A 17,197-nucleotide genomic window follows, 5' to 3' on the forward strand; every position below is an offset into this window, starting at 1 on the left:
CCAATGATCACAGTTGTTTATTACAAAGAATCGGTTATGCTACCAATGATCACAGTTGTTTATTACACAGATTCTGTGATGCAACCAATGATCACAGCTGTTTATTACACAGATTCTGTGATGCAACCAATGATCACACTTGTTTATTATACAGATTCTGTGATGCAACCAATGATCACACTTGTTTATTACACAGAATCTGTGATGCAACCAATGATCACACTTGTTTATTACACAGAATCTGTAATGCAGGAAATTATCACAGTTGTTTATTTCACATGCTGTTGTGTAATCAATGATCACAATTGTCCATTAAACAGATGCTACGCCCACCATTCTTCTTACAGGCTGCTTTGGCTAATCATAGAAAACTGTTACACTTGTCAGAAAAAGTGGCAAATGTAAAAATCATTGAAGAATTGTATCTGCCTCCCACACATCGTAACAGCCCCATCATTCATCATGTGATCACGAGTCAGTAGATGATTATTCGTAATCACCTCAGTGCCTTTGGCACTAGACTTCTGATGTCAAGAGAAACATGGCTCAATCCACTCCCTATCCTTGAAGTATGCATCAGACTTACAGTTCCTTCACAATTGCCCTGATAAAATAAACACTATATCATTACACCCTATACCACCCCCACCACCAAGGGCAATTACCATCACCTGTAACACAAGGACCAATACCATCACACTACCATTGTCAGTACCACTACCATCAACCACCATCACCTGAGTGTAACACAAGGACCAAATACCATCACACTACCATTGCCAGTACCACTACTATCAACCACCATCACCTGTAACACAAGGACCAATACCATCACACTACCATTGTCAGTACCACTACCATCAACCATCATCATCATCACCATCACCTGTAACACAAGGACCAATACCATCACACTACCATTGTCAGTACCACTACCATCAACAACCATCATCATCACCATCACCTGCAATACAAGGACCAATACCAACACGCTACCATTGTCAGTACCACTACCATCAACCACCATCATCATCATCATCACCATCACCTGCAATACAAGGACCAACACAATCACAATACCATGGTCGGTACCACTACCAAATACAAATACCACTATAAGCATTACTAGTACAATGAAGACTTGCAATACCAGGACTGATGCCATTAGTACATCACCACAAATACCACTATAAGCATTACTAGTACAATGAAGACTTGCAATACCAGGACTGATGCCATTAGTACATCACCACAAATACCACGGCTTTGTTCCCCATTGCTACAGCCACCATGAAAGACAACTGATCCTAACATTAATCCCACTATAATCTGGTGTCTGTGTTTGAACTGTTTGCATTTGGCACTGCATGTGAAGAAACCCTTGATCCAACATGTCTTGACGGCCAGATTCCCACTGAATGCTTGTCGACTACATGCATAAGTTTGCTGATTAATAATATTGCTGATTAAAACATATGAATCATAGTGTTTATACATATCCATATACAGACAATGAACAAGCAGCATGAACATCCATCTATGCAATTTGGATAAGATGACATGTGTCCACCAAGTCATCGAGCCTGACCACCCCATCCCGTTGTGTTGGTTCTCAAGAAATTGTGAGTCCTTCATGGCATTGGCATGCACGCACACGCACGCATGCACGCACGCACGCACACTTTGCTTGTTTGCTTGTTTGTTGTTTAACGTCGCTATTATATATATTCCAGCTATTTGGCGGCATATAAGGATTCCAGTCTGTTAGGGATAACATTTTTAGAAATTATCAGTTAAACTATTAATTATTACATTATAGACTTGTGCAAGTCTAAGAAACCCTTAGCCAGTGGAATCTGAGGGGAGAAGTGGGTTTTAGGGGGTGTGAGGTTATTGCTATTGATGATGGATACCAGCACAACATTGTGGAATCTTCCAATAATGGGCCTCATGTCTCACATATCAGCCAACACTGGTGTGGGCATACAGTGGTCTTGATCTACTGACCACTGGCCACTGGACCCCCCTCTCAACATAAACATTTCCTTTGTGTTGGGTTATTGATACTGGTAGGATCTTGGGAGGCCATGTAGTCAGATTCTACAGTGTACAGACAAGCGTTCCATAAGACTAATTTATGGGAGCTACAAATTTGAATACACTGAGGTTTTCCTTTTGTCCTGGTGTATTAAAAGATAAAGTTGGACATATTAAGCTCTGAACAATGAACATGGAACATCTGCTTTTACCATTATCAAAATCAGATCATGAAAATAGGCAAGTCTTCACACCCGAAGAAGCATAACAAACATTTAGTCATAGAAAAGAAAAATGTATCGTTTCAGATTTCTATCTGATATGGCTACCTTAAAATAGAAAGTGTTTACCTGTTGAGGATGTTGATGGAGTCATTTCTAGAACAGGTAGTACAAGACTGTACCTTGGGTACAAAAACATGTATGTAGTTTAGTTTATAGGATCCACAAAACCAATCCATTTAACAAAAGTTTAAAGGTTCAGCAAAAAACAGTCCAGTTGTCAGAAGTTTAATGGCTCCACAAATCCAATCTAGTTATCAGAAGTTTTAAGGCACCACAGAATCCTTACATCAATACATATGCAATTTTCATAAACAGACACCTTCAATCATTTATGAATTCTGCTCTGGAAACATGCCAAGGAATTATAGTTGTATTTGATATTGTTTCCATGGAAACAGTTGGGATGAAATTAGAAATTTCTTAATATGAAAAGATATGATGAGGCCGATTACGGATGTAGAGTTTCAAGACGTTGATGCTGATTTGTGAATTTATAATCCAATGATGATGATAATAATGATGATGATGGGGACAATGATGATGATGTTGATGATGGTGGTGGTGGTGGTGGTGGTCGTAAAGATGCAAAGCACTTTTGTCAGTCAAAGAAAATGGTTTACTGTTGATACAAAGACCTGTAAATTGTCTGACCGGTATGTTTAGTCAAACTCCCATTTCATGGAAATGTCTTGTCTTTATTTGCTCAATGGCAGAAACAAAATTACTTTTCTTTCTTGGTGACATGAAGAGTAAAAGTAATGGCTTCCTTCATCAATAAACACATGTAACACTGTCTTACCAAATGAACCATCTCATAACTAACTGTGCATCATTGTGCGAGTCGTCTATTTCACTTAGCAGCCAGCTGACAGGACAAATCAAGTAATGAAATGCTACATAATGAGCACCACCCTGAAATGTACATTAATCTGCAAGCTCAGGTTACAATCCATGGTTACCAAAGAGAACGCCAGTCAAGAGTCATGGAGGATATAGTTTGGTACGTAAATAATGGTATCAGCGTATTCCATTGTATTCCATTTCATTGTGAGGGCAAAACAAATAATCGATATGTTGACAAAAACTTACCTATTAGACCCCAGACAGGAAGCACCATTGTTCAGAGCATGTGCTTAATTCATGCTGAGGTCATTTGTGGTACCAGTATTTTTAATTAGAGAGAACTTTGTCATCTGTTTTCAAGAAAAATATATTATTGTTTCTTTCAGTATGGAGTGAGTGAGTGATTGAGTATGGTGTTATGCTGCTTTTAGCAATATTCCAGCAACATCACAGTGGGGAACACCAGAAATGGGCTTCACACTTTTAGCAATATTCCAGCAACATCACAGTGGGGAACACCAGAAATGGGCTTCACACTTTTAGCAATATTCCAGCAACATCACAATGGGGAACACCAGAAATGGGCTTCACACTTTTAGCAATATTCCAGCAACATCACAGTGGGGAACACCAGAAATGGGCTTCACACTTTTAGCAATATTCCAGCAACATCACAGTGGGGAACACCAGAAATGGGCTTCACACTTTTAGCATTGAAGAAGGAATAGTTTATGAATATCCTCAAACAGAAAGGAAATACATTTTCATGGCATTTTATTTTGGGGGGCACAATGTAGTGGAGCAAAATTTTACTTTTTTTAAAACAGATTTTCATATCTTTTTCAAAACCAACACCCTTTCAAAGCATTAGTATGAATAAATCATGCTGTTAATTTACCCAACAGACAAGAAAGAAGAAATGATTACATTATATGTTCAGTGTTAAGCATATTCAAGGAAGCCCTCATACAAAGCCAACTCTCTCCGGTTCCTAACTGAGCTACCGTTTCTATTTGGTTGTGCCCAACATATTACAGGACCCGAATAGTTTTCTCCTTTCTGTGAGATATGGAACATTTCGCCACTAAGCCAGGAAACTATCTGATGCCATCATTTATGTCTGTGACCACTGGTCAGACTGGCACCAGGAAACTATTTATGGCAGGCCAGACCAATGCATTATTCACCATGGAGTCATTTGGTACATTTCAGAATAGTCAGATTTGGGGGCTCATATCAAGTTGTATGTTAATATAGGTACATTTAATATTCTGCATTTGATGCTATGGTTATTTGTATCTACGGTATGATACAAGCCAACTGCCACTGATATAAACAATTGTGCTCACAGTTAGGTAACAGGGTGTGCTTAAAGTTAGTTAACAAGGTTGTGCTTAAAGTTAGTTAACAAGGTTGTGCTTACAGGTAGGTAAGAGTGAGCGAGTGAATTAGTTTTATGCCGCAGTCACCAACATACCAGCTATATGGCAGCAGTCTGTAAATAATTGAGTCTGGACCAGACAATCCACTGATCAAAAGCATGATCATCGACCTACGCAATTGGGATATGATGACATGTGTCAACCAAGTCAGCGAGCCTGACCACCCGATCCCGTTAGTCACTTCTTAAAACAAGCATGGGTTACTGAAGATAAAATTCTAACCCGGATCTTCAGTTAGGTAAGAAGATGTGCTCACAATCAGGTAAAGAGAAGGGGGACCTATAACTTAATGCAGCCTAAATATTTATGAAACTTGGAGATTGTGCAGGCAAACTTGAGTGATTATTCAGTCAAGCCTATGAGATCATTCAGTTAAAACTATCATACACCTAGGGCAAACTATATGAGTACAAGCCTATGATATTGTGAAACATTCCAAAAGAACATTGTCTGCTATGAATAATATTGTAATATACCATGCATGTGAATATGTTCATGCCACATTGCCAGCTTTCCCCTGAGATAAGGCAGGATTGTTTGGGTACTGCTTCAAAAGCAAACATACATTTCACACTCTCTTCCAAGGAAACCTTTATTTTGGGAAGGTGTATAGCCTCGCTTTTTGTCGATGAAAATATCATTTATGAATTCTGTCCTTCAAAAACAGTTACATCAAAAACACCAAAGTGAAGCACGTTTTGAGAATTTTAAGCTTTATATTTTATTTGATGGAAGCAGGAAAAAATATTTTTGTATGTTTCTGATACACAATAATTCCTTTTATTCAATCCTGAAAAGATGAAGTGCTGAAACTTTGGCACTTTTAATTTAATCTGTTTCAAACTAGGTGGTCGAAACTTGGACTACTGCCAACATTGGGTCAAATTATAGGTTTGTAATAAAAAAAAATAGAAGAACAAATTAAATTATTCACCTTGAATTGTTTGAATTAAAGATTGTGCTTTCATAGATTACCTGACCAAATTTTCAAAATGAATTCATGCTTTAATTTGAAATGCACTTTTCCATGAAGTGAAGCGAGTGATGTGTATTTGGAAGTACGATGTACCAAACCTAAACATCTGCTTTAACATCAACAAAACATCAGTCAAATAAAAACATAACAAAACTATGAACAAAACCCACTTCATTGGACAGCAACATGAACAAATAAACCTGTTTTCTTCATTAATGATCAGTTTGATCCCTATCGTCAATTTCATTTAGATTTCCACTACTGATGTCAGTAGCACCATCCAGTGTTACAACAGCTGCTAGTTTCAATGAATATGCCATGTTGATTTCAGTCCCATGAAATAGGTGTGTATAAGAACCATATAACCCTCATTATCAGGAAACTCTGACACATATTCTTCATAAATATGCTTTGATATTGACTCAGCTCCTATCCTGACAAGTTCTACAAACTATGAGGACTCCTACCCAGCAGTTATACCTGATAGTACAGGAATACAGTGATTTATCTACATGTACAGGTGATAAGCTCAGCAATACATATCACACGTAGATACCAATGTTTGCCAAGAGTGATATATGGTACTAGGTAACAGTGACTATCTACAACATGTAAAAAGAGGGGACCATTACAAACATTTGTTTTAATGTTTTCACAGAGTTAATCACGAACCTCATATATATCATCAGGTCTATTAAGTTCTTGAATACTTCCTGTTCATGCGTCTATCTGCTCTTGAAAAAGGGATTGCTGAAATCCAATTATGCTTCTATTTTAGGCAATGAAAACCACATAAGAAATAACCGACATCTGCAACTCTACATGCAAACCAACACATATATATTGCTATGCCCAGCTACATATTGGAGAAAGCACTTGTAAAAAGAGTTGACACATTTTTCTCATTTCATAGTTTGTATATCAAACATATTACATTGGGTACCTAGTAGGTAGCTCAAAGTAATGTAGCTTTAACAGCTTTTATTCATTGTTTGATGTGATGTTATTGGCAATTTTAGCAGAAGAAAATAAATCCTAAATCTGATAAATTGTCAATGATGTTTACTTGTTTTATTGCAATAATGTTTGCATTAATGTCTCTCAGAAAAATGTTTGCATTGACAAAGACTGTACAATATATTTAGTTTTATTAACAACCTAAAGACTTACATGTTATTTGTGGTTTTAATCAAATAGTAATGTAATTGTATCTTTTCATTTCCTAATTCATGAAAGAGAGCAGTCAGGTAAATATACATAACTATTTATATTTACTGATTGAGTCTCTAGGGACCAGTCTTTTAAAACAACAATCCGAGAAAACAATAAGTACCAGTTTACTTGACATCATTTCTGATGTTATGCCATGATAACTACAAAGTCTTATATATCGGCCAGTGTTTCCAGGGATAAATATAGAGACAAAAGATAGCACGTCAAACATGAAAATTGCTTCCACAACATAGACAAGCCCTTATTTCAAATGCCAGTTATAAAAATATAGATTCACATCCATGACAGCAACATAATACAAAACCATATCATATTTCCTGACAACAAATCCACAATCCATATAAATGTTTACCGATATATATTCGAAGTGAGGAATGTTAAAAAACACTTAATTCTCAAACACCACCTAAATATATTTTTCAACAGCTATGAATTATGAGAACCGCTATTAATGTGGTTTTTGTTGCAGCGTAAGAAATCCATATGAGTTCTGTAAGAATTATTGGTTGCTGGTGCCATTCTGCATGGCAAACACACGAGGTTTGTATTGCAACATCCAAGGAAATCTGTCTCTGACATCAGCCTAACAGAGCTCGAGGACTTAATTGTCTCATAATTGAGGCATATCACCAGCTTTCAGCACATGCACAATGAAGTCACCACGAGACCTACTTCCTTCACTGCTACAATGTATTAATATTCCTGGTTTTGTGACAAGATTTAATACGCTTGTCATATTGAGCTAGCCATAGTACAGAGAAACAGGTTAATACGTTTATTTCACAGCTGTGCGATAGATACATGAGTTTGACCCTCAAAGAGAAATTGGGCTCACCTATGCATGAAAATTGATTTCACAAATATTTCCTGGCAGTGGGTGTGAATGCTCAGCTGACTGATTTACCTTTGTCAGTGATATTGTGTTTACTGTGTATATGTCTTTGTTTGGGGGATACTGGCGATAGGATACACATTTCTCAAGATATTTTGTCTCTTACCCAGCCCAGGCTGTACGTCTTGTAATGTGAAATGGATTCCTGTGACGTCAAACGCGTTGCATTGTGACAAAATGACACCTCACAACTCACGCAATCAACCAATCACAGATAGGGAAACTGGCAAGTTTGTCTTGCTTATGGTGGTACAAGTCTCACATTGAACACTATTGACGGCAGGGAGAAACAATTATCAATTTTTAAATATAAACTGCAACAGACAAACACGGCAACTGTTTCACGTTCATGTAAACAAATTTTAGTACATCCATGACATATGTGACAGATTAATAAGAACAAACAAAAATATAATTTGTGAGTGAGTGAGTGTGAGAGAATTTCAGTTAAGGCATGTCAATATAATAATGAGGACTGCCTCAACTTGTTCTCAAAAACACATACACAAAATAATATGCAGTTAGCATGCATATTTCAACTGAAGATAAAGGATGACAAAATATGTATTTCATTTAAAAAAATGCCTTAGCAAAGCTCATAATTATTCAACCTTTTAACCATGAATCTATCAATAAACATGAACCTTATCGTACATTCACATGAACAGACCATGCAGAAAACAGATTATGAATGAAGCATATAAAGGATGCTATCAATCAAGCAGTTTTCAATCTACATTGCAAAAAAGCACAAGTAATTCATTTAAAAAATGGATCTCCTTCATATTTCATCCCGGGGTATAAACCTGTCAGCACTAGCTTGATAATTCTGTATTATTGACAGATATATACATAAGTACATGTACACCATCTGGAGCTATTGATTCAAGTCCATTTTCTTTCAGTGAGGTTTATCGGACTAAAGCTACATGGTCAATTTCTCCTGTACATGAAATGTACTACACTTCTCCAGTCATGGATTACATTCTGTCATATATATATATATATAAAAGATAGAGTCCAGATATTTGTGCTGGTCTCTCTCTCTGACTATCTGTGTGTGTCTCTCTTCCTTCTCTCTCGCTCCTTCCTTTTATCACTCTGTATATAGTCCAGATATTTGTGCTGGTCTCTCTCTGTGACTATCTGTGTGTGTCTCTCTCTTCCTTTTTCACCCCCTGTATAGAGTCTCTCTCGCTCCTTCCTTTTATCACTCTGTATATAGTCCAGATATTTGTGCTGGTCTCTCTCTGTGACTATCTGTGTGTGTCTCTCTTCCTTCTCTCTCGCTCCTTCCTTTTATCACTCTCTGTATATAGTCCAGATATTCTTGTGCTCTCTCTCTCTCTCCTTCCTTCTCTCTCTATATATATCTTGAGTCCACATATTTGTGGTGCTGTCTCTCTCTCTCCTTCCTCTCTGCTGTCTGTCTCTTTCTGTCTTTCCTTCTTTCTTTCTCTCCTTATCACTTTCTCTCCCTCACTGCTCTCTTTATATATTTGTGCTGCTCTCTCACTCGCTCTCTCTCCTTTTATCACTCTCTCCCTCCCTTACCTACATATTGAGTCCAGATATTTGTGCTGCTCTCTCTCTCTCTTTCTTTCTCTCTCTCCATCTCTCTCTCACTCACTTTCTTTCTTTCTCCACACATATATAACTGTGCAATATACATCTCTGTTGAAATGGACAACATGTCCAAGCATTCACAGCCCCAGGCTTAAAGAACCTAATGTGACATACAACATCCATGGGACTGATGCATGTCAAAGTCTATTGCACTGTTCAGGCTGAAGTTCAGGCAAGTTTAAAATGTTTTTATCAGAAGAAAACCCAAATCAAGGATATCCCCTCTCCCACACAGAGCTGTCCATCAGTACTCAATGTCTGATGACAACAGTGTAATGGAGGTAAATATAAGGTGAGATTAGCCCCGCTATGTGAGCTTCTGTCTTGATAACAATTGATCGTTGAGCCAAACCTAAGTTAGTTATGTGTTAATTACAGCACCGACATGATTATCAAGCAACGCATCAAGCTATTAGCCATGGTGCCAATCAAGCAGAAAAAGCCATTACGATGCCAAGTTAGTTCTATAATTGTGATGTGCAGACTGTTGCTACCTTAAGTGTTCATTTCAACATGACCCATATTACACATCATATATTGTCAATCAGAGCATTTCAAATTATTTCATCTTGAATGACATGAAATGTACACCTCCCTGTCAATCATGTTTCTATTTTCGTCTGTTTTTCGCAACCATTTTGAAATCCATCAATAACATGCTGGTCATTCATAGTTCTATAATTATAGGGTGCCCACGTCCATTCATTCTACACAAAACAAACCATTTAACAATTGACGTTCCATGCATGAGCTGATTTCACCTTCAAAAACACTGGCAGAGAAAACACAGTCAAAATAACAACTGTATTAGCAGAAACATTGGTAATAATATGAAAATCAATCAATGAATAATGGAAACTTAACTATGAGACACAATTACTGTGTATGGTTTCATTCTGTGACAGTCATCTGATGAAATCGATGAAATCAAACAATCATAATATAAGCTGGTATACCTTATTCTCATGAAAAGTGAAGGGCTCAAGTTACCTGACTGACTGAATGACTGAGTTTGCTTTTACGCCGCTTTTAGCAATATTCCAGCAACATCACGGCGGGGGGCACCAGAAATGGGCTTCACACATTGTACCCATGTGGGGATTCGAACCCGGGTCTTCGGCGTGACGAGCCAACGCTTTAACCACTAGGCTACCCCACCGCCCCCACAAGTTATCATAATCTGGAGTGAGTGAGTAAGTGAGTGAGTTTAGTTTTACACCGCTTCTAGCAATATTCCAGCAATATTACAGTGGGGGAACACCAGAAATGGGATTCACACTTTGTACCCATGTGGGGTATCAAACCTGGGTCTTCTGCGTGATGAGCGAACGCTTTAACCACTAGGCTGCCCCAATGCCCCTCACAATCTAACACAGGTTACAACTGAGAACTATAAGTAACACCCTCTATATCGAGTGACTTCAGTGTCAATTTCTTGATATAGATTTATCTGGTATATGAAACATATAACCTCTAGCCATTACTTTCTAATTTCTGTAGATGAATTCTTTTTGTGACCGACAAATATGTAATCAAGAGAATCCAAACTACAGAGATTCTGACAGGTATCCAGCTGTCAGTTTGTAACAGCTGATATCATGGTTAACCACACAATGTGTATGCTTATGATATTAACCATGTGTTTGTTCCAGATCGAATCAAAGGCTATGATAATGAAGGTAATATACTGCAGTTAGAAACACCTACTCATCCTCTTCGTTATTTGATGCCATAATTATTCCATGTAATAAACAGTCACCTGTAAATAATCAAGTCTGGAACAGTAAAACCAGTGGATGATGTAATGAGCCCCATGGGGCAACAATACGCACTGATCTCTGTCAGCAAGCCTGACCACCCAATCCATACAGCCTCCTCTTACAACCAACATACAAAGCTGGGGACACACTGTGGCCTAGAATCCACATAGGAATATTTGTTCAAATATTGATTTATGATTTGATGTTATGTCAATACACTGTTGTCCATTCAAGACAGAACAAATGCCAGGAGAGATTCAAAATCAATTGATAATATCTGAAATCACTATACAAATAAACAGTAAAGATGATTACCACTACTGACTTCATCAAACGATGTCCCAGCCATATATTCCTCACAGTCAAATGTTGGAGTTGATTGTATGTATACAATACTGGGCATTATACCTGCAGAGTATACCAATAATGGCCTCAATGTTCATACAACACTGACTTTAATCAGCATACCACAGTAGCACCCAATAGTCTCAAGTTGACACTTCTTACGTCATATATATTGTATGTTCTGATATAAGTTAACCATTTAGACTGACTGACTGAATTTGGTTTTACGCCGTTTAAGCAATATTCCAGCAACATCACGGCGGGGGACACCAGAAATGGGCTTCACAAATTGTACCCATGTGGGGATTCGAACCCGGGTCTTCGGTGTGATGAGCCAACGCTTTAACCACTAGGCTACCCCACCACCCCTTAACCATTTAGATATATATTTACTATCCATATATATATATATATTAAAATTAAGATAAACAATTAAGATATATATAAACCATCTAAATTACTGATGCTATGTTGAAGTCAATTCTTATTAATCTTTATCAGAGGAGTGAGATGAATGGTTTTATACTGGTTATCTGATTAAAACTAACAACTCATCATAGCCAGTGAGGTTGCACAATATGTGCAAGAAACTTCAATGAACATGTACACCTTTCTTTCAGGTTGTACACGTGTGGTAAACATGGTGAATGAGTTATTAGTACTGTAGTCCAGTAACTTTAACCCCATCTTCAACATGCCATGTCTCATCTTGTCATAACAGTCTGTAGTCATGTCAGTCTTCCCCAGTGTTAAATGTACTGTCCTGTCAACCACACAATGTCCAGTTGTTACTATGTAAAGTTCAGCTCATAAGTGGGTTATAACATGTATACCATCTTGTCAATCTTGTATACATATTGTCAATAAAGTATGGTATGAACTGTATCACATATTGTCAATCAAGTATGGTATGAACTGTATGACATATTGTCAATAAAGTATGGTATGAACTGTATGACATATTGTCAATAAAGTATGTCAATAAAGTATGGTATGAACTGTATGACATATTGTCAATAAAGTATGGGTATGTATGACTGTATGACATATTGTCAATAAAGTATGGTATGAACTGTATCACATATTGTCAATGGTATGAACTGTATCACATATTGTAAATAAAGTATGGTATGAACTGTATCACATATTGTCAATAAAGTATGGTATGAACTGTATCACATATTGTCAATAAAGTATGGTATGAACTGTATCACATATTGTCAATAAAGTATGGTATGAACTGTATCACATATTGTCAATAAAGTATGGTATGTATCACATATTGTCAATAAATATGGTATGAACTGTATCACATATTGTCAATAAAGTATGACATCATATTGTCACTCAAGTATGGTATGAACTGTATCACATATTGTCAATAAAGTATGGTATGAACTGTATCACATATTGTCAATAAAGTATGGTATGAACTGTATCACATATTGTCAATAAAGTATGGTATGAACTGTATCACATATTGTCAATAAAGTATGGTATGAACTGTATCACATATTGTCAATAAAGTATGACATGAACTGTATCACATATTGTCACTCAAGTATGACATGAACTGTATCACATATTGTCAATCAAGTATGGTATGAACTGTATCACATATTGTCAAACAGGTATGATATGAACTGTATCACATATTGTCAAACAGGTATCATATGAACTGTATCACATATTGTCAATCAAATATTATATGAACTGTATCACATATTGTCAATCAAATATTATATGAACTGTGTCACATATCAATCCTACACATGGTAACGAGTATGATCATATATGTACACTACCCTGTCAATCCTACAAACATTATCCTGTATGATCCAATGTGCACCCAATCCTGTCAATCCTACAAAAATAACTCAGTACACTAGAACAGACAGAATTCAGTCTGATAGAACATGCGACCCACCCTGTCACTGACCTACACTCCTAGATGAAACTAACACCCCACATGGGAAATAGCAGCTACACAGAAATGTACGTCACACATGCTACAAATGTAACCTGTCAAATCTGTCAACATTGCATCATTTAGCTCACGCACAAGAAACCACTGACAACTACTTTCTCCACATTCAATCATTTAATGCCTCATTTTACCAGTTTTATGTATCACTAATTTACAAGTGAATACAAAATGCATGCTTTATCATCACTGTCCATACTGAAATGTACATCCAATTCATTTAAGATGATAATTCATTCTACAAAAACAGTGAGTGTGATTTCTTTCTGAAGATATTCTATATGCTTAGTTATCTGGCTGCATCTATATGGGATGTAATATGAATGAAGATGATGTTTATTTCAACATATGACCTACTTCTCCATAAAGCCCCACTCTCTCAGGCTCATTGTTGCATGTTACGTATGTCCATTATGATATAGACAATTGTCTTAAGGGGGCGCGGTGGGCGAGCTGGCTAAGGCGCCAGGCTAGTGATCCAGCGAGGTTGAGGTGTCGGGATCGAGCCCACCTAGCTGTGACCGGGTGTAAAAACTTTGGAGTCGACTTTGTGCGCAGACTCTTTCAGTGTTGTCACAACCCCTAGTGTACAGTACACAACCCTGTGAACTTAAAAGAACCCACGAATCCGTTGGTATATGACCAGATGGTGGCCACATGAATACGTGCAAACACCTAGCTGCGGGTACAGCAACGTGCAGTGAACTTGGACAAAGTACTGTGACTATGTGTCCAAGTCCACCCAGCTGTGAATGGGTACCTCGTTAGGATGAGAAAGCCACAAATATAACTCGGTGCGTCTAGTGGCTGCAAGAGTTGTATACTCCCCAGGGAGTTGAGATTGATAATATGATGTGCCGTTGAGATTGAGATCCAATGATCAAGGGAAAAAATACCAGTGCCTTGAGCAAGCACTAGCTGCTTGGATATGTGCGCTATATAAATATCCTATAACAATAATGATAATAATAATAGACAATGACATCACATGTGTGTTTCACTATGCAAACAACAATAGCATTACACATGCAGCATGTATTTCTGTCGGACAATAACGAGCTGAAATACACATTTGTAAGTGACACCTGTAGACAGATTAAAGCAAATATTTCTAATATTAGATCATACACATTTCAATGTGGTCGGAATTCAAAATGATGTAATTTTATATTTTTACAAATTTCATATTAACATCAAATTTAATATTCTGATACCATACGCTGTTGACAATGCACCCACACATCAGTGTATTCGTACATATCAGTTCAGTTGTATATATCAGGTCACTTGTATATATAGCTAAAACTCTGAAATACAATATTCTCTATGTTGGAGATGTCATTTGCTTGAATAATCTATTACTGACAATCATTGAACATGTACCACGCATCATGACTTAACACACAAGATCTACACAGATATAAACAATGAATTTGAAGGCTTCAAACTTCTCTGAAACATACAAAGAGTGACATATGTCACATGTAAATTTCATCAACAAGCATGTAAATTTGATCAAGCAACATGTAAATATCTTCAACAAGCATGTTTATTTCAATATCTCCTACCTTCAACCACCTCTCCATTAGGAAATACGACAACCACCTTGTGCGTCTTACTGGACATGTAAATCCGAGGACGATCAGGCCGAGGTTTCAGATCCATGTCGGACATAATTATTTCTTAGTATATTCCTCGATCCTTCATGAAAAAACAACACCACAGGCTGAGTGGCATTAACTCTCCGCAACCATTATCCTCTGTACACAATACAATGCTTTCTCCTGAAACACCAGCGTTGTACTCAGGGTTTTCAGGATTCACCTACAATATCTATATCCGTAGTTGTCATAATGCCAGTGGTGTATCTCCTTATCGAATAGAATGGACCAAAAAATCCAGATAAACAGTCAGTGGGAAAGGAGGATTGAGCTCTCCTAGCTTGGCTTAAAGGACCGATACATTGGCTATGTCTACTGCTAGGTGCGACCATCTTTGAGGCAGTATAATCCTAGCAACATCCTCCCTCGACTACAGGAGACATGTTCCGTATGGCAAGCACTGCACCTCTACACCAATCTCACCCATATGTCCTATTCTTCCTGGCCTCAAATCACCTTCTGTGGTCCGTAAGCACAACAAACCGTCACTGACACCAAACTCACATTAATTACCAAGAAATTTAGAGAATATCTCTCCCAATAGTCTTCAGGTAGTAAACAAGTCGGATATGGCTAAAGCCAGCCCAAATGAAAATGAGCCCTCGAATTCACTAATCTATCCCTGAGGGGAGCACGCATGTTAATTACCGAGGAAGCAGCGTACTCTCAGGTGTGCTTGGAACACTTCAGAGTTCGTGGGAGAGAAACAATATCCAAATATAAAATATCCACTATGATAATCCTATCCTCTATGAAACACGTGGCTGACGCACTTAATGAGCACCTAAAAACAGCACATCCTTAAAACTCTCCATGATTTTTCTCATTTTGGTAATGGAATTCCTGTCTCCATCACACTATCCCTGTTTCCTCTTCAAATATTTCCCCAATGTCCAAGGAATCATGGCTGACAGTCTCTCCCTATAACAACAGCAGACGTGAAATCTGTCTGTTAATTTTCTAAGCTTGCATTACAGGAGAGCTCACAGTGGAGGGACCACAAGGCTGGTGAGTTAGTGAGTACGCTTGTTGCAGCCTAGCCTCCTGAGCGTATGTATTCAGTTGAAACCAAGCTAGCTGCTATTTCGACGGTTCCGTGGGCATTATCCAATGTTGGCCAATTAAGAAAAGCAGCATGGGAGTTCTTAGACGATATGACGGCCTGATTTCAATCGTCGCTGACTCTGTTGTGAGACACACATAGGGAATGCCTTTATCCCATATTTGTATATATACACACCGAGATGTATTGCTGATCATCAATACCAACCCTCGCTGTATAGCGGACTGACTGCAAGGCTGGTGACCAATGGCCTACTGCCTTGTGCTTAGTGTAGCGTTAACTAGCTCCCAGTTTAGCTTGAACAGCTCCATGTTATCACAAATGGCACACTGCTTATCCTCATAGTCCTTTCTATCACAGCTGGGGTAAGGGATTCGCAAAAGTAGCCCTGGTTTTCAGTGGCATATTTAACACACTTGTGGCTTACAAAGTTGGTGAGAGTTTTTCAACCTGCAGGTAATCTAGACTTTGATCTGCTTTGTCGTCAATCAAGTTATTGTAAATATTCATTTCAGTTACCTTTAACCGGTTTTGTTGCAGTAAGTTGATATATCTGAAGTATGTTATTGATATAGATCTCAAGCATGTTTATCAAAGATATTACTACATTTCAAACCATATGATAGTATCAGAGAAATAGGAATTTAACATTGACATGTTATTTTCTGAGTAGAATGTTTCACTGTATTAGAAGAATGTCTTTCATAGCAATGTTTGTAAGAAATAAGTTGAGTTTTCCTTAAAGAAATGTCAATTAAATTACCGCTTTGAGAAAATCCATAAAATAGTGTAATTTTTTCAGTTTCAGACTATACATTTTAAGATATATAAGGTACAATCAGAATTATCAGAATATCAAACCAAAGCTGTCTCTCTCCAAAACTAAAAAAACTTCCTGTATGCAAAAAAATTCATTTAAAGAAATTTGAAAGAAACGCGAGAGAACCCATCAGAGACTACAAAGAGTATTTAATAAATACTGATCTCAATATTAACAAATATCCTATAAATACTGGATTGTTCACCAAAGTAGCGTCTGGAGGAAGGATTG

The 17,197-nt window shown here is 37.5% G+C and overlaps 1 protein-coding gene across 4 annotated transcripts in view; it reads right to left on the reverse strand.

The window, feature by feature from the left end:
- The window catches only part of LOC124264711 (calcium/calmodulin-dependent 3',5'-cyclic nucleotide phosphodiesterase 1A-like), a 424,386-nt gene that overhangs the window by 171,040 nt on the left and 236,149 nt on the right, over window positions 1-17,197 (reverse strand). The window contains exon 1 of one of the 4 annotated variants that reach the window (XM_046699480.1): window positions 14,991-16,375. The exons of the other annotated variants lie outside the window; for them this stretch is intronic. Within the exon in view, the coding sequence (XP_046555436.1) occupies window positions 14,991-15,096 (106 nt within the window). The 5' untranslated portion in view covers window positions 15,097-16,375. Of the gene's footprint in view, window positions 1-14,990; window positions 16,376-17,197 lie in introns of those variants that run through there. 4 annotated transcript variants of the gene reach the window in all.

The sequence above is a fragment of the Haliotis rubra genome, unplaced genomic scaffold (genome assembly GCF_003918875.1).
Source record: "Haliotis rubra isolate DU_JTF1 unplaced genomic scaffold, ASM391887v1 Scf94, whole genome shotgun sequence".
In the NCBI taxonomy this organism is placed as follows: domain Eukaryota; kingdom Metazoa; phylum Mollusca; class Gastropoda; order Lepetellida; family Haliotidae; genus Haliotis; species Haliotis rubra.